Source organism: Triplophysa dalaica, chromosome 10 (assembly GCF_015846415.1).
Source record: "Triplophysa dalaica isolate WHDGS20190420 chromosome 10, ASM1584641v1, whole genome shotgun sequence".
In the NCBI taxonomy this organism is placed as follows: Eukaryota; Metazoa; Chordata; class Actinopteri; order Cypriniformes; family Nemacheilidae; genus Triplophysa; species Triplophysa dalaica.
This window is the reverse complement of record NC_079551.1, coordinates 13,361,901-13,386,511: the sequence shown is the minus strand read 5'-3', so window position 1 is coordinate 13,386,511 and position 24,611 is coordinate 13,361,901. Positions and strand designations below refer to the sequence as shown.

The 24,611-nt window shown below is 37.3% G+C and overlaps 2 protein-coding genes across 3 annotated transcripts; both read left to right on the top strand.

The window, feature by feature from the left end:
* Nucleotides 1–677: 677 nt before the first annotated feature.
* LOC130430628 (SLAM family member 5-like) lies at nt 678–3,258 on the top strand. Its single transcript, XM_056759788.1, has 6 exons — nt 678–802; nt 1,668–1,727; nt 1,854–2,153; nt 2,362–2,664; nt 2,790–2,896; nt 3,214–3,258. Exons 1-6 carry the CDS (start codon nt 754–756, stop codon nt 3,256–3,258), a joined length of 864 nt encoding a protein of 287 aa, XP_056615766.1. The 5' UTR covers nt 678–753.
* A 5,369-nt stretch (nt 3,259–8,627) lies between these two features.
* Nucleotides 8,628–24,401, top strand: LOC130429811 (natural killer cell receptor 2B4-like). Of its 2 annotated transcripts, none has more exons than XR_008907696.1 (6): nt 8,628–8,993; nt 20,894–21,226; nt 21,464–21,766; nt 22,088–22,213; nt 23,145–23,182; nt 23,354–24,401. XR_008907696.1 is itself a non-coding variant. In XM_056758613.1 (6 exons), the coding sequence occupies exons 1-6, from the start codon at nt 18,807–18,809 to the stop codon at nt 23,411–23,413; spliced, it is 909 nt and encodes a 302-aa protein (XP_056614591.1). In that variant the 5' UTR covers nt 18,505–18,806; the 3' UTR covers nt 23,414–24,401. The 2 variants fall into 2 exon arrangements, 1 of the variants encoding a protein (XP_056614591.1); XM_056758613.1 differs by lacking the exon at nt 8,628–8,993 and adding an exon at nt 18,505–18,855.
* The last annotated feature ends 210 nt before the right edge of the window (nt 24,402–24,611 follow it).

Sequence of the window (24,611 nt, the reverse complement as noted above, 5' to 3'; positions counted from 1 at the left end):
GATCTCAATCCATGACAGTTCCTCTTCACAACCTCAGGACTTGAAGGAACTGCTGCACTTTTTTGTACAATGTATTTACATTTTTGTATTTTGTATGTGTGTGAGTATATAAATATTCAATAAATGAATTGCTCATACCATGTCTTTAGGTTTTATTTGTAGCAACATGAACATGAGGGCAATAATATTTTCTCCAATGGAAAAACCTTTTATGTCTCCCCTCATAACACAGCATTAAGATACATAGCTTGGGACATGAACGGATACCAGAACCATGTTGTCTGCTCCTACACTCCTGACCACGACACACAGAAGTTCTCCACAGTGGCCAATTAAAACAACAATATACAAATTAATATGCACTTAATACACAACCATTATAATAAAAATGTAATTAGTTAACTACATGTGTCGAATTAAATATAAGCAATTTCTTACAACACAGCATTTGATAATCTTGGAAAAACTTATTTTCATATTTAATGTAAAAGGTGTATATGTCATCACTTCATGCAGTATGAACTAGCAAAAACTATTGCGTAGTTACTCATTATATATTAGCAACAAGCTATACATGATGGTGAATACCGGTGTTAAAGGGTGTGATATGGAACAGCGGATCCGCCCCCTTGGCTAAACAACGACCTCAAGTTGTTTTGTGGTAAGTTGCTTGGCCGTCAGCGTCATCAGCGCTTCCATCAAGAGCCTCTCCAACTCCACTTCCAACCTTCATCATATCCCGAGGATACCAGGATGTTATTTATACGTATTTGTGTTGTGCTCTCACCGTTTATTGTCAAAGGTAAGAACGTCTTTTGGTGACTTACGTTGAAGAAAATTTTGAACTTATTATTGAACTCATTCAAGCGTTGCTATGTCCGCTGAAACTGCGTTTAGGATGTTAACTCGATTCTCTATGTGAACAGTCGTCATGAGAGACTCATTTGTGATGTAAGAGAATTGCCTCATAACCTGAATTCAATGCGAATACTTTAGTGCTTGTTATTTATTGTGTTGTTTATTATTTCACGCTATATTTTTGTTTAAACGCCCTGTATCATCCTATCGCACGAACATTGAGTCGTTTAATACTCGTTAATTCATTCTTAGCTAATTGATATGAGTTTTGACAATGTGTCCTGCACTTGCTGCTTCAAACAAACCATGACTCTAGCGAGCGAGAACTCCTTCATTTGTGTCTGTGCAACTATGAGTAGTTTCGCGATGGGCGTGTGGGCGGTCTATAAAGTCACGCTTGTCGGCAGAGTGCGAGGATGTGTCTTTTGAGAACATTAATACTTTACGTGTTTCTCTCTCCGATAATCGTGGAAAGTAATGATGTATTTCGATACCGTTTTAAATGTTGACAAAATGTTTATATGCCCTCGTTTTGAAAAAATCGTCTGCAAAATGAATAAATGTTTGATTTCTGATTCACATTCAACGAAAAACGCTTTTCTTGATCTTAAAACTTGACATTTTAGACTTTACATTGAAAGAATTTCCTTATCATCTGAACTTCGGATCCAAGACATTACCACTTTTGACGGTAACTTTATATATTAAAGGCAACTGAGACTCTGACAGAATGTAGTAATACCAGGATAACAGGAAAGAGGTTTGATCAGTAATATTCATGTTCTGTGTGGTCTGTGTGTCTTCCACAGGTCTTCAGCTGCTTCCACAGACCCGTGAGGATCCTAACAATCTGAAACATGCAGATGAAGGTACTTGGAAGTGAAGGTTTTCTAAACCAAGCTTAACTTTGGATGGAAAAAGTTGTTATAAACTCTTAAGATATTCTGCTTTTCAATAACATTTAAATACTGTACATTCTCTTAATGTGTGTTCAGATGAAGTCAAGTCAGTGATGGAGGGAGATTCTGTCACATTACACACTGATGTTATTCACATACAAAGACGTGATCAGATACTGTGGATGTTTGGACCTCAAGGGATTCCAATAGCTGATATTTATAATCAGAAACCCAAAACATATCAGACTGGAAGATATGGTGGTAGACTGCAGATCAACAGTCAGACTGGATCTCTCACCATCACAAACATGAGAACAACAGACTCTGGACTTTATAGATTAGAGGTCATCAATGGGAAAGAAACATTGTTCAAGATATTTAATCTAACTGCCTATGGTGAGTAAAGAGAATTCAAGTCTTGACAAGTCAAGTCATAAGACATCGAGCTTGTTGTCAATATACAGTATGCTCTGTGTTAAGGAGGTTCGGCTGGTACGCTTGCTGCTGAGATGCTATTTTACATCATTTTTTTACAGTTATACATTTTCAAAAGTGTATCCTGACTAAGAAAACGTTTTCAAGCGGCTGATAAATTGTTTTTCAGCTCGTCTGTCTGTTCCTGTCGTCATCAGAAACTCTTCTCAATGTTCTTCATCATCAGAAAGATCTTCAGTGTCAGAATGTGTGTTGTTGTGTTCAGTGATGAATGTGACACATGTGAGTCTCTCCTGGTACAAAGGAAACAGTTTATTGTCCAGCATCAGTGTGTCTGATCTCAACATCAGACTCCCTCTACCTCTGGAGGTGGAATATCACGATACAAACACATACAGATGTGTCATCAATAATCCCATCACAAACCACACAAAACTTCTACACATCAATGAACTCTGTCAGGCGTGTTCAGGTATGGCAGGAAGACCTAAAACTTGCTAATGGGTGCACACAATTAAAATAATTTACATTTCCAAACCATTAGTTATTACTTAAACGTAAATTATCACTTAAAATGTATTAATCTTTTTCATACAGATCCCAGTCAGCATTATTTAATACCGCTGATAACTGGTCTTGTGGTGGGGCTGCTGGTCATCGTTTTTGTGATTTTCTGGCATAACTCTAAACAACAAATAATGAGAGTGAGTATTTTTATACTGTAATATTGATACCTAAATATTGTAAATTACATCATTTTGTAAGTAATTTTTTACTATAGTTCAGACAAAGATACACTTGACCAAGCACTACGATAATGTTGTTGCTGTTGTATCGTTGTTGCTTTAGTATTTTTACTTGTATATTGAATCAGAAAATCAGTTACTTATCAATATACACTTTTGTGGCTTTACTCATTTGATCATACAACTGAATATGCAAATTATGTCATGCAACGTAATCACTTGGTTTATTATATTTGGATTTCAGATTTTTTTTTATTTCTGTCTTTTTCTAACAGGATGTTGAAGCAAATCAGACAGCATACTCAAATGTAGTGACATAAATACCAAAACAAACGAATAAATTATGTTTTAACATAATTTTGACTGGTTGTCGTCAATTTATTAAAAATAACAGCAGAATGTTTTTCATTACAGAGATATTTACGTCAAATATGATGACATGGGTTTTGACGGACAGATTGTCCACCAGAACACAATTACATTGACATCACCATCAAAAACCCAAGCTACCCGCCCCCATCCTCCACCAACACATGAAACCGTGTCAGTGTCTTGTTTATAAGATTTGATGGTGCTTTTAAAAAAGAAGTTTTTGTTGTCTCTTTCAGGTAGTTGATGATGGAAAGTTTTTTTGGGTAACAAGACTTTCTGAATGATTCAACCTCCACTTCAGTCGTTTCCTATAAAAACCCAAGGCTAAAGACATGAAAATATATACATAACTTGTATTACTTTAACTATCAGAAAAAACTTTTCATTAATTAAAAAGTCTTGTAAAAAAACTACAAAAATTAAAATTGTATAAAAAACAAATCTGGCGGCGCATAAAAAGTCCATGTTCTTTGTTCCCAATGAAAACTTTTCTATAAAAATATCATGGAATGTCACTAATGTGGCAGTTAAGTATGTACAGGACCACCTGAGAAAAAGAGCTCTCGATATGTCAATACTTGGTGGTTTCTATCCCCATGTTAAGTCTCTCAACTTGAAAGTTTCCTAATGTGTGCTATATACTCATGAGGGTATTTTCCCCATTTTATAAATCTTTAACTAGATTTAGAATTATACCACAGCACACAACATGAAGACACCACACATGTTGGTTTTGTGGTTTTGTGTCATTATTTATTGTAGGTATTGAAAATGTAGGTGGATGAAACTGGTGGTGGTTAAGGAGAGATCACTTCATACAGTTGAAAGAAAAAGTATGTGAACCCTTTGGGCTTACTTGGATTTCTTCAATGTGGATTCAAAGGGTTTTGAGTGGGTTTTAATCAATTGCTAGGGTGTCTATGTGGTCACAATGTGGATTCAAAGGGTTTTGAGTGGGTTTTAGTCAGTTGCTAGGGTGTATGTGTGATCGCAATGTGGTTTCTACTTGGTTCTAAGGGGTTTTTAAGTCTGTTGTAGGATGTCTGTGTGGTAGCAGTGTGGTTTTTGAAGGGTTAAGTTGATTTTTAGTCAATTGTTGTGGGCATCTTTGTGGCCACAATGTTATTTCAAGGTAGTTTTAAATTGGTTTTAGTCAGTTGCTAGGGTGTCTGTGTGGTCACAATGACGATTCAAAGGGTTTTGAGTGGGTTTTAGTCAGTTGCCAAGGTGTCTTTGTGATCACAGTGTGGTTTCCGGGAGTTTTGAGTGGGTTTCGGTAAGTTGATTGTGTGGTCGCTATGTGTTTCTAAGAGGTTTTAAGTCAGTTGTTAGGGCACCTGTGTGGTTTTTAAGGGGTTTTGATTGGGTTTTAATCAGTTGCTAGGATGTCTATGTCATCTCGATGTGGTTTCAAAGGGGATTTAGTTGGTTTTTAGTAAGTTGCTTTGTGAGACTGTATGGTTGCAATGTGGTCCTTGCTAGTGTGGTGTCAGAGTAGTTTGTTTCTGTCAGATGCTATACAGTAGCTAGGTTGTTCTGTTCAGCCCATCCAAGTGTCTATAATATTCTAGTTTCTAAATATGGCTAAAATGAACAAAAGCATGGTGAACGCCAAGGTCATACATTTAAGCTCTGCTGAAATGCAAGGCCTGGATAATCTCTGTAGATAAAGTGATCAAATGTTTATATAGATACCACAACTTTCGGTTTCTTATTTTTTTATTTATTTTACTACTGTTTTCACTTTGCAGTACCTTAAACCACTGGAAAGAATCTTGGGCTTTTCTGTACTGAAAACAGTGTGAACCGTCACATATCTGGGCTTGGGCCCTGTAGTGTTTCAAAGTGCTGGGCAGACAATAGTTTATCAGTTTACGCCTTGTAAGCAGAGAATAACTGCCCCAATTATCCCAACGTTATTCGTTTACTGAAAGCAGACCCCACTGCACGGGCCTGCCAGCTACATTCTACATGTTTAAAGGATGAATTTAAATTTAAATCATCTTTTATTTTTTCCCCCTTTATTCATTTAGCTGAGGGACACAGATGGCCTCTGTTATGCCTCCTGCTAGGTGCCTAATGCATTTTTGCACCAGTGTAATGCTATAACAAACAAGGGATAAAAACTGTACATAATTAGTTTTATTTACCATCTGATCGATGCGTTTTGAACTTGTAAGACCTGAGGGGTCCCGTCGGGGCGCTGCAAATTGATTAAACCGTCCTGTTAGTTGATTAATTGAGATTATTCGATTAGACGTCTGCTCTTGCTCTGGCTAAGATGCAGAACGGAGTTGATTTATAAGCAGTTTTTCGATCACATATACGTTTTTAAAAGAGCAGTTAATCCATGAGTAAAAAATTCATATTCATTTGTTGGTGCACGAGAGAAAATTTTTCTTTGTATATGTATAATATATGGCGACTTGAGAATATCACCCTCCAGATAGGCCAATAAAAGTTCTTTATACTCCAAAACTCATTTGTGTTTAAGCATTTTCAAACATATTGATGTAAGATTGATTTCTAGTTTTAATATGCATTGATGTGAGTTAAGGGGTGAGTAAATGATGACCTAATGAATTTTCTTTTTATGGTTGAACTGTCCCTTTAAAAGATATCTGAAAATGTTTTCCAGCAATATTATCTTTATGCCATCCATATATGACTCTGTATGCAAAATACATTTATCATAATTGTAAAAACATTTTCACTTCATAAAATGTGTTCTGATCTTCATCTTAGTCACAACAATAGAGAAACACAGTCTGCTTAAACTAATACCGCACAAACATTATACGTTTTCATGTTTTTATTGAACACAACATGTAAACATTCATAGTGGAGGGTGGAAAAAGTATGTGAAACCCTAGGCTAATGACTTCTCCAAGAGCTCATTGGAGCCAGGAGTCAGCCAACCTGGGGTCCAATCAATGTGATGAGATTGGATGTGTTGATTAAAGCTGGCCTGTCCAATAAAAAACTCACACCAGATTTGAGTTTGCTGTTCTGAAGAAGCGTTGTCTGATGTGAACCATACCTCGCACAAAAGAGATCTCAGAAGACCTACGATCAAGAATTGTTGACTTCCATAAAGCTGGAAAGGGCTACAAAAGTATATCTAAAAGCCTTGATGTCCATGTGTCCACGGTAAGACAGACTGTCTACAAATGGAGAAAGTTCAACACTGTTGCTACACTCCCTAGGCGTGGTGACCTGTAAAGATGACTGCAAGAGCACAGCGCAGAATGCTCAATGAGGTGAAGAAGAATCCTAGAGTGTCAGCTAAACACTTACAGAAATCTCTGGCACATGCTAACATTTTTGTAGACAAATCTACAATAAGGAAAACATTAAACATGAATGGACTTCATGGGAGGACACCACGGAGGAAGCCACTGCTGTCCAAAAAAAACATTGAAGCACGTTTGAAGTTTGCAAAAGAGCACCTGGATGTTCCACAGCACTACTGGCAAAACATTCTGTGGACAGATGAAACCAAAATTGAGTTGTTTGGAAAGAACACACAACGCTATGTGTGGAGAACAAAAGGCACAGCACACCAACATCAAAACCTCATCCCAACTGTGAAATATGGTGGAGGGGGCATCTTGGTTTGGGGCTGCTTTGCTGCCTCAGGCCCTGGACGGATTACTGTCATCAATGGAAAAATGAATTCCAAAGTTTATCAAGACATTTTGCAGGAAAACTTAAGACCATCTGTCCGCCAACTGAAGCTTAACAGAGGATGGACGATGCAACAGGACAACGACCCAAAGCATAGAAGTAAATCAACAACAGAATGGCTTCAACAGAAGAAAATACACCTTCTGGAGTGGCCCAGTCAGAGTCCTGACCTCAACCCGATTGAGATGCTGTGGCATGACCTCAAGAGAGCGATTCACACCAGACATCCCAAGAATATTGCTGAACTGAAACACTTTTGTAAAGAGGAATGGTCCAAAATTTCTCCTGACCGTTCTGCAGGTCTGATCTGCAACTATAGGGAACGTTTGGTTGAGGTTATTGCTGTCAAAGGAGGGTCAACCAGTTATTAAACCCAAAGGTTCACATTACTTTTTCCAGCCTGCACTATGAATGTTTACATGTTGTGTTCAATAAAAACATGAAAACGTATAATGTTTGTGCGGTATTAGTTTGAGCAGACTGTGGTTCTCTATTGTTGTGACTTAGATGAAGATCAGAACACATTTTATGAAGAAATCCAAGTAAGCCCAAAGGGTTCACATACTTTTTCTTTCAACTGTATAGTATTAATGCTTACTATCTAAAGCGGATGTCAAAATGGTTGTAGAAATTTATTTGGTGATGTGAACCATATTGGATTTAAATCATGAATTGTTTGTGCTGACCGTTTGATCACACACATACATGTTCACAAAATACTGTCAACTAAATTTAAACTGCGACAACAAAGACCAAATGTTTACACTGTTTTTTGGTCAAATGTGACCATGGATCACAAAACCAGTCTTAAGTAGCAAGGGAACATTTTTAGTAAAAGACAAAAATACATTGTATGGGTCAAAATTAAAAAATATTTTTTACTATTAACTAAAGATCATGTCCAATGAAGATATTTTGTAAATTTCCTACCTTCAATATAGAAAAACTTCATTTTTGTGAGTGGATGTCCTGCAACAGTGCCCCTTCTTAACAACTTCAAAGGTAATTTTTTTCATTCTCAGATTCCAGAGTTTTAAAAGGTTGTTACCCAGCCAGACATTGTCACATTCCAACAACTCATACATCAATAGAAAGCATATTTATTCAGCTTTCAGATTATGGAAATATCCCCATTTCGAAAAATTGACCAATAAGACTGGTTTTGTTGTCCAGGGTCACATATACACAAATTAGATTGATGATCAGAATCATTTAAACATGACAAATATTCAAAAAATCCGGAACGGGGCCTACTTTTTCACACCACTGTAAGTGCTCAAAGAGACACACATGCACAACACACACTTTCTAATAGGTCACCTCACATTTTATTTCATGCACCAGCGAGCAGAAGAAAACACATTCAGCTCAGATCTGAATCAAACTTACAAGTCACTGAAATGTGATGATCTACTGAAGAAAAAAACTGACCAGCATTTACACGAACAGCAAACACGCATGTACTATATCTTAATGACATAAATGTACAGCATGATTCTCGCTCATTAAACTTTATGAAAATAATATATTTAATATTTAGGAGCTTAATAACTTTCACAGCATCGGTGATTTTATTTCGGTCTGTTTCTTTAAGGTCGATATGACGACAGACAGACTCCGCCCCGTTGCATTCCACGATGAGACCCAAGAAACACGGATCTGGTTATAACGCGCTTAATCCTTATCGAAGGCGGAATAAGAAGACTTTAACCGGACGGTATCGCGATACCGCTGTAGTGTAGATTTATATTTCGCACAACAGTGTAGACGTCCACTAAAATGGATCTCGTTTTTTTCAGTGTACAGGGTGTGGAATGGATTACGTGACCTTTCAAGCATGAATGTTTTTAAGCAAAACACACTTATATTATTTTGACAGTCGGTATGAAAGTCAGAACAGTAACATGGAGAATCGGAATTCCACCAGAAAGAAGACAAATCAACCAGATCCACTGTTGTCCTCTGAGCTGAAAGGAAGGATGACTCATCACACACGGTATGTAACAGATGGTAACTTGCCAACTGATTCTGTTGAGCAAACCGAGGTTTTGTTTAAGATCGTGACGCTGGTGGGTTTCATTTTAAGGAAGTTCAGACTCAGAAGATCTTGTAAAAACAGATTGTTTTTATGCTGCATCGGCTGCACATTAGTGAAAAGAGAATAAATTAATATCACATTTTACATTATTATGTATTGTTATAAAACAATAGTACAAGTCACTTAGAGTTCAATTAAACTGAACTTATTGTGATGTAAGGGAGTACGGTGGAGGTGTCTTTGAGTTAATGAGGGGTGGGGACTGAGGTAATTGAAGTGTACAGGTGATGCGGATTAAAAAGGCTGATAAAAAGACTGTTTGGGAGGCTGCTTGTGGTTCGGGAGCTCGAGTGTGGGTGACACGTTAAACGGCCGCTCGAGATAAATAGTGTCTCCGGCGGTGAAGACAGGTAGACAGATAGAGGCGGGAGTTAATAGAGCTAGTCAGTGAGGGCTGTCTTTGTTGGTTAGGGGAGCTCCTGAAACCTGTATTCTAGCTGACAACGTGCTAGTGCTGCTGCATACCCTGTGCTGGTGCCACGTAAACCTGGACTACTGTCTGACCCCGTGAGAGATCGAACTCTGTGTCTCCTGTGATCGCTGTTGGCTGGGAGATTGAAGCAAGCCTTGACTAAAGGGGGGTAATGTGCCGTACTGGAGTGTATTTATGGTTTTAATTAAATAAAGCTTTCATACTGGACCCTGTGGTGTTCGGTCTCTGACTTACATTTGCCTGGTTGTTACAATATGTTAAACAAAGATTATTTTTGGGAAACTGCAAATATTGTCGGGTTTGATTCGGATGTTGTGGAAAGGCAAAGGTTAGATAGATTAGTTTCTTTAAAGATCAGAATAGTAGGAAACAATAAAGTTGTTGCTCGTTACACGCTGTACAGCAGATGGCAGCAAATACCAACTAGATTGTAAAGTTCGAGTAAAAACTTTATGTTGGCTTGACAAATCCTGTCCTGACGAGTTTGAAAGGTTTTATTGTTAAACTTTTTCTAACATGATTGAAAAAGTAATGTGACCCCAGTGCGTAAAAGCAGGTGCTGTGTAGGGATGCTCCGATCCACCTTTTTTGCTTCCGATACCGATTCCGATACCTGAGATTCAGTATTGGCCGATACCGAGTACCGATCCGATACTGAGGTAACATTTTTAAAGTGCACAATTACTTAATAAACTGTGTGCATTGCTGTGCAAGACATCAAGCTCGACTTAACATTAATTTCCTGACCCCGTAAAACAAAATAACAAACAAATGATTCACAAATTTTGTGAATTATTTATTAAACCAGCAAAATAAAACAAAATGTTCACTATCTTAAACTTGAAATTCAAAATTAAAGTGCAAATTAAGCAGCTGAATAAAACAACAGCTTCACTAGCTTGATAGACAAGTATTAATAAATGGAAACAAAATCTCTTAATAACTGTTATGTGCAAATATAATTTAAAAAATCAATGCACAATAAACAATAAAGCAGCTGAAATTGAGCAAAAAAGCAATAGCTTCACTGCTTTAGATATTCAAACAGGAATCAGCTCTTTTTAATGCTTTAGTCATTAAAGCAAAGTCCACTAAACTAAGCTAAAGTTAGTGGAAATCAAATTTAACATCCAACACCGAAAGATAAACAAAACACTAGCTTCCCTAGCTTGTGCTGCACATGTAAAAATAAACGGAAAAAAGATATAATAGTTTAGTCGGTGCAAATAGAAATTCAAAGTCAAATTATCCACAAAACTCACCGCATTAACATCTTTATTTTTTTCGTATACGTGTTTGCAGACTTTTTGGTACAGTTCAGGTCTCAGTTACGCTTCACAATGTCGTACCGCGGCTCCAGGTGGTTTATAAGGAGTCTGAAGACATTTTTCGCAACGACGGACAGCGGTTGCAAATCCATTACCATGAAATTCAAAATGCTTTCAATGATTTTCGCTGCTTTCACACTACTAGATGGAAATTTCTGAATTATTTTCGTTGTCTCCTCCAAAGTTAGCTGCTTCGTACCGTCTCGTTTTAGTTTCTTCAGCTTATTGAACTCGGCGTGCTTAAATTAGTAGTATTATAATGAACAGCTTTATCACCACCCCTCGGAACATTTACTTCGCATGTATTGCAAACAGCGGTGTAACTTGTTGGCGTGGCTGTTCTAAAATAAATCTAAATGGCAGATATTTTTTGTCGCTCCATGCTGTTCGCTGCTCAATGTAAGGTACGTTCGCTTGTTCACGCGCACTACGTACAGAGCACGTTGCTAGCGTATGATGTCACACGCTTCGCAAAGCACAGCCACGAGAGTGTTTAAGCGCCGTTGTCTCCATGAACTTTTACATCGCCTAGCAGAAATTTTATGTAAGCTAGATCGGGTATCGGTGCAATTTGTCACCGATACCCGATCTAGAATTTTATTCAGTATCGACGCCGATTTCCGATACAAATATCGGATCGGAGCATCCCTAGTGCTGTGCCGAAATCTGTGACCTATCGAAATCTGTGACTAGAGAGCGCTGTTTCGTATTATTCACGCGAGAACGTGCCTGGCGCACGTGCACGTCATCACGAGCGCGGAAGGGGAGTTCCTTAACTATGTACACGACCACCCACTCCACGATGACGTCATGTTGCCTCGCGCTCTTCTGTGTGTGTGTGTAGCTGCGTGAAGCAGACTTCTGGAGAAACAGAAGCGCCGACTGAATACTGCACAACATGCTCTTTCATTTAAAAGACAAGACCCGATTACATTCTTTATTATCATGACGGTTGTTGTTTTGTTTTAAAATTTCTTTACGTTTTTTCCTCTGGCTATTTCTGTCCAAGGGTAGCCTACATATTTTACAAAGAATAACACGTTTTTAAAAACTTTTGATGACGTTGTATATTCACTCTGGTGTTGTCTGTTCTCATCTATTTTATATCTTTAAAATCATTTGGACCTGAGGATTACACCCATTCACATAATGCACGGTCACCAAATCTCTAATGCTTCAGAAGAGGTTACCGAAATCTGTGACCGCTCTCTTTTTGACTGAAAATCACTCCAATGACACCTAAATTCACTCTGGTGATGTCTGATCTCATCTATTTTATATCTTTAAAATCATTTGGACCTGAGGTTAACACCCATTCACATAATGCACGGTCACCAAATATGAAAATGCATCAGAAGAGGTTACCGAAATCTGTGACCGCTCTCTTTTTGACTGAAAATCACTCCAATGACACCTAAATTCACTCTGGTGTTGTCTGTTCTCATCTATTTTATATCTTTAAAATCATTTGGACCTGAGGTTAACACCCATTCACATAATGCACGGTCACCAAATCTCCTAATGCATCAGAAGAGGTTACCGAAATCTGTGACCGCTCTCTTTTTGACTGAAAATCACTCCAATGACACCTAAATTCACTCTGGTGATGTCTGATCTCATCTATTTTATATCTTTAAAATCATTTGGACCTGAGGTTAACACCCATTCACATAATGCACGGTCACCAAATATGAAAATGCATCAGAAGAGGTTACCGAAATCTGTGACCGCTCTCTTTTTGACTGAAAATCACTCCAATGACACCTAAATTCACTCTGGTGTTGTCTGTTCTCATCTATTTTATATCTTTAAAATCATTTGGACCTGAGGTTAACACCCATTCACATAATGCACGGTCACCAAATCTCCTAATGCATCAGAAGAGGTTACCGAAATCTGTGACCGCTCTCTTTTTGACTGAAAATCACTCCAATGACACCTAAATGCACTCTGGGGATGTCTGTTCTCATCTATTTTAAATCTTTAAAATCATTAATTAATTAAAACCAATTGTACCAGGTCAGAGTAAGTGCATGCTGGGCAAAGGAAGTCCTCCTCATTCCCAACACATTCCTGATGGAACCACCTGCAGCAATGTTCGCATTGTATCTGGTAAAAGGAGAAAATAAAGGGACATTTCATCCAAAAGTTTTAATTCTGTCATCATTTACTCACAACCTGTATAAATGTACACAAAAATATAGTTTGGAAGACAGTTAGGAATTATCAGTTCTGGGACATCATTGACTACTATAGTAGGAAACATTAAAACATAAGTGATCAGAACAAAGAAATTTATGCAGATTTTGAACAACTTGAGGGTAAGTAAATAAGTAAAAAACTGCTCCTTTAAAGATATTTTGCATCAGTAGTGATGCTCTAGAATAGAAATTCTTTGTAAACAATTGGGCTACAAAGAAAAGAGTTAAAACTTAATGAAGTATTAATCTTACCCAGTTGATGGTGGAGTCATGTTTATTGGTCTTACTCTTTTCGGCTTTGTCCCATCTTGCAAGCCGCAGTAGAGACACATTTCTGACAGATCATCTAGAAAAAAACACAGCTTTAGAAGTCCATATGATGATATTTTTATAACATTTAAAATGTTACACAAAATATATAACATGCATATTTTAGATACCCAGTTTTTTTCATATATTATTTATAAAAACAGTTTAATGTAACACTCAAGCTAAAAATATGTTAAATATTTAAAAAGCGACGTGGAATGCAATACTGTTACCTAAAAACATTATTTATAATAAGTGAGGGAAAGTGTGAATATTCAAATGTGTCAATTTTATTATTAATTCAAAAAATCTGTAGTCAACCAAAGAATAAAACCTGTCTCTTCAAGAACTGTGCGTGCTATCTCCTTTCTGTACTCATCAAGGTCTTCTTTACTTGAAGGGAATTCAATTTGGTCAGCCATCTCATTACAGAGAACCTTTTCGGCAAACTGAATAAAAAATATAAACATGTTAATTAAGCACTTTAAAATGTAACTGTCTGTTTATCTATAAATCTGTATGTATTTCTGTCTGTCTGTGTGTGTCCCCTCGTTCATATATATAATTCTATCTATATGTAATATAACTCATACCTTCAGAGAAAATACTCCACATGACACAGAATCTTTTTGCACAGGGCGAGGAAGCGTTTCACATGTCCATTTTCCCACTGCACAACCTCTGCCCTTCATGAATGTCCTAATGAAAAAATCATAAAGTACATATTCCAATTATTTTAAATCACTTTGACTCTATATGAAATTGGCCCACAGCAAAGATTATTTTTATTTTTAAGTTTACATAAAACATATGTCTCCAGAATAAATGTATTGTACACTGTACATTTTTACTAAGTACTACAGTACTGATTATTCCCATTAAATTTTACCTACTGCAAGCTTTGTAAACATTTTTGTATATTTCAGTAAAAAGTTAGTGTTATAAAGTCAATCACACTTTTATTTGTATATAACTATAATTTTCACATGACCATTGTGAAAACAATATAAACATTTTAGAGAATGTTAACTCTGATTGGAGAAATGAGTCAAAGGGATTGAGAATTACTGTTAATCGTGTAAAGAACAGTATATACAGTATATAGCTACCTTATACTAATACTGGTTACATTATGTATTTTCTGTACTACAATTTCCACATACTACATGTAAAAGCCTAATAAACAAAAAAACACAAGTAGTACTGCCATTGTACACATTATCTTACCTGGTAATAACAACTGGTTAGCTCACAACTAGAACTGTATAGGAATTGTAGTCAAGCAAATTTAAAAAACTGTAATACTGACACCAACAGTACCTTGTGGACTGGAGGCATCTTCTTAGTTTCAGGGGAGTTGCTTTAAAAGGATCTAGTAGAATTGCTCTCTGTTGCTTTGGGAAAATGATCTGAAATGGTAAAACAAAACACACAAGGAACTGTCACATAATAACCTTTGGTCCGTTATCATCCTTATACTGGAAAGTGTGCATCATTTATTACTTCTTTGTTTTTCAAATCTCACCATGAGCATCCAGTGATGGTGTTGGTTTATAATACCCAAAATAATGTTGAACCTCATAGGATCAATCTGAAACATAAACTGTACATGACGTACTGCACTCAACATAATATAATATTATTAGTTTTTGGTTTCATTACAGCTACATGAAAACATACATATCTCTTACCTTCAATTTGGTCTTTTCATTTTTCCAGATTTGGGACATTTCAAACGAATCTATAGAGAGTGCCTCCTCCCGATGAGTCTCGTTGTATCGTCTCACAAGAATTAGCAAATATGAATTCATAACCTTGGAATAAAAAGTACATGTCATGCATGGATAACATGTATATGCTAAAATGTTAAAACTGAATTGTCAGAAAACCAAAATGATGTGGATGTGTGATTCAAAAAGGGCAATTTTGTAATATTTTTGTTCAAAATGTCATAAATACATTCAATAAGTGAGCAAATAATGACTCCATTTTCAAAAAAATGTTTGTCTTATCCTGGATCACAACAGTAACAAAAGCTCCATGCCAACCACTGTGGAGTAGCCCAGTATCTGTGCAACTTGTATTGAACATAAACAGAGAAATACACTTCTGGCTACATTGTGTTTCCACAGGACACATGCACTGTGTATTAATAGCCAGAGTGCAAAGTTAAATAGTAAACCATCAACTTGACAATAAGCTACAAAATTCTCTGTTCAACTCTCACATCAAAAGAGCTGTTACTCTGTCATTTATCCTCTTTACGTGTCAGTTCTTACTGAATCCTCTAATTCTTGATTTGGGGCAGTTCTTGCTATGTCCCAAAAAAAAACTGCATAGGGTCCAATTCTTCACACAAGAACATGAGGAGCCTTCCCATTCCAAGCATCGGTTATATCTGCAGATATATAAAGATATTTGTCTTCAAAATTTAATATCTTAAAATAAAGATCTGATCATTTTTAATAACTTTTATACTCTGGGAAACTTACAACTTTCAACGGTATCATGCGATATGTTAGAGGCTGGGGTGGTTGTGGTGGCAGATGAGGTCATGGAGGCATTGGTGTTAGATGAGGCCGTGGAGGCATTGGTCAGAGTGGAGGCAGATGAGATTGTAGAGGCAGTGGTGGTAATGGAGGCAGATGAGATTGTGGAGGCATTGGTGGTGGTGGGGGCAGATGAGACTGTGGAGGTATTGGTGGTAGTAGAGGCAGGGATGGGGGCGGCAGAAGCAGAGAGAGTGGTGGAGGCTGTGGTGATGTTTTGAGGTTTTGTGTTTGCCTTTAGCTTATGAGGAATTCTTGGCATCTCCTCTATGTACAGTTTTAGATGGTCTATGCTGACCTTGGGGAGAACTTTGCCGCAGCTATCCACGAGGTCAGCAGATTTCCCTTCAACTCTCGTTACTGTAAATGGTCCAAGGAAGTCAGGATCCAGCTTTCCACCTTTGCGCTGCTGGGGTCTTACCTTCTGTCTCCACACAAGATCACCAGTGTTGTATGTGCACTGGATTTTTTCACGGCTGTCCTGTTTTTTTTTCTCTGCTGCATCCACATTTTGTTTCCGTAAAACCTGAAATATTTTTTCCTGTTGTTTTATCCCGGAAAATACCTCCTCTTCTGCAACCACTTCCTCAACCTCAGTGCCAACCTACACATAATAACCAAAAGTTTAACTATTCAAATATTGGATCAGAAATCTGGAATAAGATAACCAAGCTGGTACTTTCACAAACCTGGTAGTGCTCTGGGATTTCTGAGGGGTAGCGGGCCTCTCTGCCAAACATAAGGAAAAACGGAGAGTGTTTGGTTGTGATTTGTTTCTTGGTTCTGAGCCCAAACATCACTGCATCCAAATACTGGTCCCACATGTTTGGTTTGCTGCTCACAAGTTTCCCCAGGGCCCTAGGTTTTCAGACAAAAATTGTATTACTGTATATTATGGCAGAGGTCTCTGTCCTGAAGATTTTAGCCTAAACTCCAATCAAACACAGCTGAAGCAGCTAATCAAAGATGTTCAGGGTTGCTTTAAAATTACAGGCAGGTTTTGGAAACGGAGTTACAGCTACAGTCTGCAGGAAGGTAGCTCTCCAGGAGCAGTGATGGAGATCCATGTATTATGGTAAAACAGTAGTAATAATGTACATATAGATATTTCGTTTTTTATTGTTCTTGCTGCCCATAATGCTTTAGTTTAAATAAGAATAAGAAAAAACAGAAGCAATAGGATTATAGGCTGCACCTCTCATGTCGTTTGACACCTAATAACAATTACCTCTGTATTGTTGCATTCATTTTCTCCACCAATCCATTGGTTTGGGGATGGTAAGGGGCACACAAACTCCTTTTAATACCCAAAATTTCACACACATCCCTGTTTATCTGAAATGACAACAATTACAGATTATATTATATTATATGCTTTTGTGCATCATATACCGTGAAAAAAAGTGTACATACAGCATTTACAAATTATTTTCCTTGATCTGTTAAAATTCTTTTTGGGGCCTCGAACTGATCGAAGAACTTGACTATGCACTTAGTGACCTCACTGGCTGACTTTGATTTAAGAGGGTATGCCTGAGGCCACTTTGTGAAATAGTCTATCATTACACAGATGTACTGATGTCCATCCTCAGTAGTGCTCAGCTTCCCTATAAGGTCCATGCCTACTAGCTCAAAAGGGCTGTTGACCTAAAGATGTATAAAAGAAAGTATACAATTTATTTAAACACAAAAAGAAATATTGGGCAAAATGTTTCATAATTAGAAATGTACAGACAAACTACATTGAACTGAATCAAAAAATGTTTAAAAACTAAATCAAATTTTTTAAAAATTTATTTACACCAAATTTCTATCCAATTTTCCATACCAGTATCGGGGTGTATTCCACAGGCTTCTTTATGCTGCATCCTTTTGACTGGCACACTACACAACTGGAGACCTTTAGTATAACACACATTATTCTGTTATTACAGTTTTGTAAGTCAAAGTTCACACAAAAATGTTGCCCATGAAGATGTACTGTCTGTCTTCACAATTTAATAGTATTTTGATTACACTTTATATTAAGGTACTGCATCTGTGCAATGTATAATGAACAATGTTTACCATAATGTCAGAAATAAGTACCTACCCAACCATCTATGTCTAAAGTCATTCCAGGCCAGTAGTATCTCTTGCAGATGGCATCCCTGGTTTTAATTTGGCCACAGTGAGCTCCAAATGAACTACAGTGGAATTCTTGGAACACCTGGTCAGCAGCCTCAGAACCACAAAGGACTTTCAGTCTCAGTTCCTTAGCTGTGCCTTTATTTTTTATATAGTACAGCTCTCCATCTGTTTAAAAGTGTATTCTTTGTAAAATATGTAGGCTACCCATGGACAGAAATAGCCAGAGGAAAAAACGTAAAGAAATTTTAAAACAAAACAACAACCGTCATGATAATAAAGAATGTAATCGGGTCTTGTCTTTTAAATGAAAGAGCATGTTGTGCAGTATTCAGTCGGCGCTTCTGTTTCTCCAGAAGTCTGCTTCACGCAGCTACACACACACACAGAAGAGCGCGAGGCAACATGACGTCATCGTGGAGTGGGTGGTCGTGTACATAGTTAAGGAACTCCCCTTCCGCGCTCGCGATGACGTGCACGTGCGCCAGGCACGTTCTCGCGTGAATAATACGAAACAGCGCTCTCTAGTCACAGATTTCGATAGGTCACAGATTTCGGCACAGCACCTGCGTAAAAGTGTTGCGTAAAAGGGCTTTACTCAAATATGAGCTACGAGGCTGCATGTGGAACACAGGACCTAACCATCTCCAAGCCCCGCCTCCCAAGTATTTCACTCCGGGGAAGTGGAGTGCGAGCGCTGGCGTCTGCGCGTTCATTGAGAGCTCCAACTCCATTTGTAACCCTTATATCCCGCGGAGACCAGAATGTTAATATTACTTATTTGCGTCGTGCTTTCACCGTTTATTGTAAAAGGTAAGAAAAGTTTTTGGTGACTTACATTGAAGAAAATGATGCAGATGAACTTATTCAAGCGTTGCTATGTCCGCTGAAACTGCGTTTAGGATGTTAACGCGATTCTCTATGTGAACAGTCGTCATGAGAGACTCATTTGTGATGTAAGAGAATTGCTCATAACCTGAATACAGAAAGAATACTTTAGTTCTTGTTATTTATTGTGTTGTTTATTATTTCACGCTGTATTTTTGTTTAAATGTCCTGTATCATCCTATCGCACGAACATTGAGTCGTTTAATACTCTTTAATTCATTCTAAGCTTATTGATATGAGTTTTGACAATAAGTCCTGCACTTGCTGCTTCGAACAAACCATGACTCTAGCGAGCGAGCGGCGCGCGAGGAATTGTGATGTTCCTTCAGTCGCGCATGCGCATTGCGCAACATGCTCCGGACGCTTAACAAATGCAATCAGAGCCGGACAGAGAATTGATTAGTTCACCTCTCGAGTCTTCGGCTTCGAGTCGTTCTTTCATCACGTGACAGCCCTGTACGTTAAACAAATGATGTCAAAAGCAAATTATTGCTTTTAATTTCTGTCTCGATGGTTCTTTTCCATAACACTGAATGTGGAAATAAAGATAATACAGAGCTGGTTATGCTTTAAAAACAATAAGTCTAATCTTCATAAAATACAATACCTTGTTGTATTAATTTCCTTTGAGTTAGCCCTTTTGATTAGACTATAGTGTTACTTACTGTACTTTTGTAACATATGACACTTTAGACATTAACACTGTGTACACACTCTTGAATTGTTTTTTTATTGTTTATTTTTATTTCAGAAAAAGCTCAAGCAAAGAGGATAACTATTCCAAAATAAATTAAAACAATTTAAATCAAACATACAAGAAAATATAAATACACTAAAGCCACAGCCTTAATGAAAACTAAAACAAAATATTGCACAAAAAGCTAGGCTTTTCATAATAAATACAATACATAAGCTATAAAATAAATAACACACTGTGGCTATATAATAGAACATGCTTTAAGCAGTGATGCGATGCCGGACCTGCCTCGATCGCACTCCGTACCCTCGTGTCGAGCCCCCCATGCCCTTCGAGCCCTTAGAGAGGTTGCTCTTCATCTTCACGGCGGAGCCCGGCATGCAAATTTCATTCACCAATTTCATTGGCCTTTTCTAAAGTAGTCAGAGTTGATAGGTTCTCGAGGGCGAACCCCATCTGTCAGTTCCCTCCATCAGGGATCTGAGGTTACGTAAGTAACCGAGACGTTTTATGTATACAGTTGGAAAGACTGAGGGGTTTTGTGTTTCTTCCTGTTTCTGAAATGCATGAACCACAGACTGACTGTCGACTTCAACACATGAACACAAGTTTAATAGGTTTCTTTTAACCACAAGCTGACCATCTATTTTCGATAGTTTCGAAAGTTTGTCTTTTCCGATTTCTGAACTGAAGATTATGTCTCACACATTTTTGTTTTGTTTGTTCATGTGGCATCTGATCGGTGAGTTATAAATGTGTTTTTATGACTATAATTCTTTCAATGTTTCTCAGTTATAGCATTAGCATTCACCAATCTTAAATTCTGAAAGCACAATGAATGTAAATTCTTAAATTCTGAGGTACAATGAATGTAGTTTTATTGGGACAATTATTAACGTTAAGATGACAGTCTAGCTAAAACATGTAATATTTTGAGCGATTGAGTGCTCAGTTATTATATTACATCTACAATTAGGCATTTAGCAATTCACTTTTACTGTAACATCTACAGAATGTGTTAAAAAAAGATCTTACCTTTTTTATTCTAAAAGAAATGCTGTGTTGTTGTTGTTGTTTGTGTATCTGCAGAACTTAATTACAGTCTCAGTAAATAAATGTTTTGAAACCTTCATGATTTTCTTACCGATCTGAACTCATACACATCACAAAAAAATCATTTTGCTTTTTAGGCATTCTCCATTTCTTCACTTCAAATACAAACTGTTATTATGCTTGACAAACTTTTTTTGTGTTTGTGTTCTTCAGGTGTGTTTGGTGATGCAGATGAGGTGAAGTCTGTGTCAGGGATTGAGGGAGAAAATGTCACTCTACTCACTAATGTTACTGAACTACAAAGTGCTAATATACTGTGGAGCTTTGGACCCCAAGAGATTCATATAGCTGGGATCCATAGAGAAGCCAATGAGATCTCAATACATGATGATGTTCTTGATGGGAGATTCAAAGACAGACTGCAGGTGGATAATCAGACTGGATCTCTCACCATCACAAACATCACAACTCAACACTCTGGGATTTATCGATGGACCATATATAGCATTAAAGTGACCTCATACAAATACAGTCTCAATGCTCATGGTGAGTAAAGATTGACAGATGAGTCACACTCTTCATATTCTTATTTTTGAAAAATTACATAATAAATACAGTATTTATGAAATGTTCAAAAGATTAAGAAGTCTGTCAGATGTCACACACAATATTAAAACTCAAGATAAAAGCAGCTCTCTAACATCCTGTTAATGTTATTCAGAACCTCAATAACATTCAGACTCACTGAATATGTCTGATTTATTCTTTCCTCCTGTTTTTCAGCTCATCTGCCTGTTCCTGTCATCATCAAAAACTCTTCTCAATGTTCTTCATCATCAGAAAGATCTTCAGTGTCAAAATGTGTGTTGATGTGTTCAGTGATGAATGTGACACATGTGAGTCTCTCCTGGTACAAAGGAAACAGTTTATTGTCCAGCATCAGTGTGTCTGATCTCAACATCAGACTCTCTCTACCTCTGGAGGTGGAATATCAGGATACAAACACATACAGATGTGTCATCAACAATTCCATCACAAACCAAACTCAACATCTCAACATCACTGAGATCTGTCCGCCGTGTTCAGGTGTGTCAGCAGTTATACACTATTAATGTTCATTCAGGCACGTCTGTAGTTGTAAGAATGTTCACAATCAAGATTTCTGTTATACCCAGTATCAGTACAGCTGTTGACACCATTATTGCCGGTGAAATGTAGTTGTTTTACTGTGCTATTCAGTTCACCTGACCCAGAGTCCAATTAATGTAATCACAAACACATTAACACAAACATGGACACAGATAACACAAATACAAAACCAGAACAATATGGGGAAATGTTTGAAAAATAAACTGCATAAGGTTTGTTTTTATACTTACACAAATCTATTTATTTCATGTTGTCTAGGTTTTAAAGAGACTCATTTTTACCACTGGATTGTAGGAGGGATTGTGGTCTTGATTCTAACAGTATTGGCAGCAGCAGCACCAGCAGTAGTCAAATACTGTAAGAAAAGAAAAACAATACAAGGGGGTAAGTTTACAACAAAGAAGCCACATTCTTTCCTGCAAGAGTTTTTTTCTAAACTTCTGCAAAGACACTAAAACCAGCCATAAAAGACACTGATTTACTTGTGTTTAGTTTGAGATATATTGCTCTGTGGGGGATTTTGAGGGGTGCGTATACGAACATCATAATCTTATTAATACATAAACTGTAAAATATAAAGCCCAATGCTAAAAATAAAATACCATATGCCTCCATATTACAAAGGTGTACATGCAAGAAGAAAATCTTTATTTATTAATGTCCATCGAATTGTATATATGACCTGTGTATTTCCAGTACTTTTCTTTCAAAACTTCATACAACATTCACCCTGATTGAGATGACCCATCATCTTGTGCATTGTTGGTGCCGCACACATCGTGAACAAACTGCTTTAAATGCTTGAATTTGATTAAAATGACATCATTTGGAAGTCGATCTTTCTTCACAAACAGCTCATTATGACTTGAAACGTTAAAACAACAGTGCGCACCAGACGAGAAGGGGGGCCGCCGTGTTCTTAAGGCCAAGTTATACTTGTGCGTAGGACCTACATCGTAACCTACGGCATAACCTACGCTGAGCCACGTATTTATGTCTTTATGTCCACAAATTCGCAAATAAGAATTGCGCGGCTGGGCATTGCAGAAAGGAGTCACAAGCGCACAGACACGTCCAACCAGAATATATCACCCTCCGAATGGGCACTTCAGGAAGGGACACCATACAAATCGTAACACACATATATACCATAACAGCCCCAGCCCAATTTAACCCCTGGAAATAATTACTCAGCTCTGCAGGAAGGTGGAACTCTAGAGCAGAACTGAACCCCTTCAGCAAAACAACTGGAAGAAAACAACAATTGTATTCTGACTTTATTTACAGTTTATTACAACTATATTTTATTTTATAGCCAAACAAGCAGAGATGATGCCTATGAATATCGAAAAGGTAAGCCACTGTATTTGTGTCACATGATACGTGTTACAGATAGTATTAGTATACTACTAAAAACAGTTGATGTATTAAGATTTCTAAAATATAGCCAAATAAAAAAAGTATATTAACATATTTAGAAAAAAAGTTAACCCTTTTTTTGACTGGTTCTGTGATTTCTTTCAGGAACCCAACACTGATGAGGTTTCTGGACCACTAGTGACTTCAAATGGGGTCGAACACTAGTCCAACACCCTCCATTCTTGTGGTATAACAATACCTACTGAATCTGTTTCTAGCCAGACAAAGTCTTAAGAAGGATTAACTCAGAACAGTATTGATATTTAATTTCGGATTGAGTCATTTCATAACTGAGAGAGATCTAGTGAAAGTGGACTCTATTAATAAGATCTGCAAGCCATATACAGAGTAGGGTGTGCACGAATATTCGATCTGCAGTACTTATTCGAATAATAAAATCGCTATTCGAATTTTGCTAAGATATTGCTCTGCTGGCCAAGGACGCACATAAATACTAAAAGTTATACGTATATGCACTGGGTGGAGCTGTGGAGTGCGCAGTGAAAGTAAGATGAGTGCATTTGATGACAAAATGCCGTCCTCGACCTGTAAGCGTAGGGCGGGGTTTGGAACTACTTTGTTCAAAATGATCAACATGACATGTGCAAAATTTTTCAGGCGAAACTAAGTTATCATCATAGCACCACTTCAATTAGGAATTATATGAAGTCCAAACATCCTCCAGATGAGGATCCAATCCATTGGTGGAACGAAAACACAATGCGTTTCAGTAAGCTCACAGTCGTTTAGCGCACCGTTATTTGTGTCCCAGCGACATCTTTGCGTTTTCTCTGCAGATGGGCTCATCGTTAATAGACTAAGAAGCCGAATTTCACCCGATCATGTCGACATGCTAGTTTTTTCCCCCAGAAGCATGTAAAACAAGATAAGTTATGCCGACTGAGTTTAAAGCATAATGTTAAGGTTAAAGCTATATGTACGTTCTGGGGGAAAAAAAATGCGGCAGCCTGACATACGTATTGACGCTTTTTTGTTCGCTCCAAGATCCTTCTTTTGTTTGCACAAATTGTCATTTTCTTCTCAGCTACAAAACAGGGTGACAATGTATAAGCTTGTTTTTATATACCCTGATAAGCTTGTTCAGAAATGAAGAAAAAAATATGTTTTACTGAAAATAAACTTAATTTAAATGAACAAATATTTGAATATTCGTTTCTTATGAGCTCAAATATTCGAATGTAATATTTGTGGAAAATGGACATGCCTAATACAGAGTTGGATCTGTCATTTCAGGTGATCTATCAGAATGAATAATTATCTTTGAATGTGTTTGTGATAATCATAAAGTTTAATCTTAGCTATTTAAGACATGAGGGGTATGTTGGTGTTTTAATACTCTGAT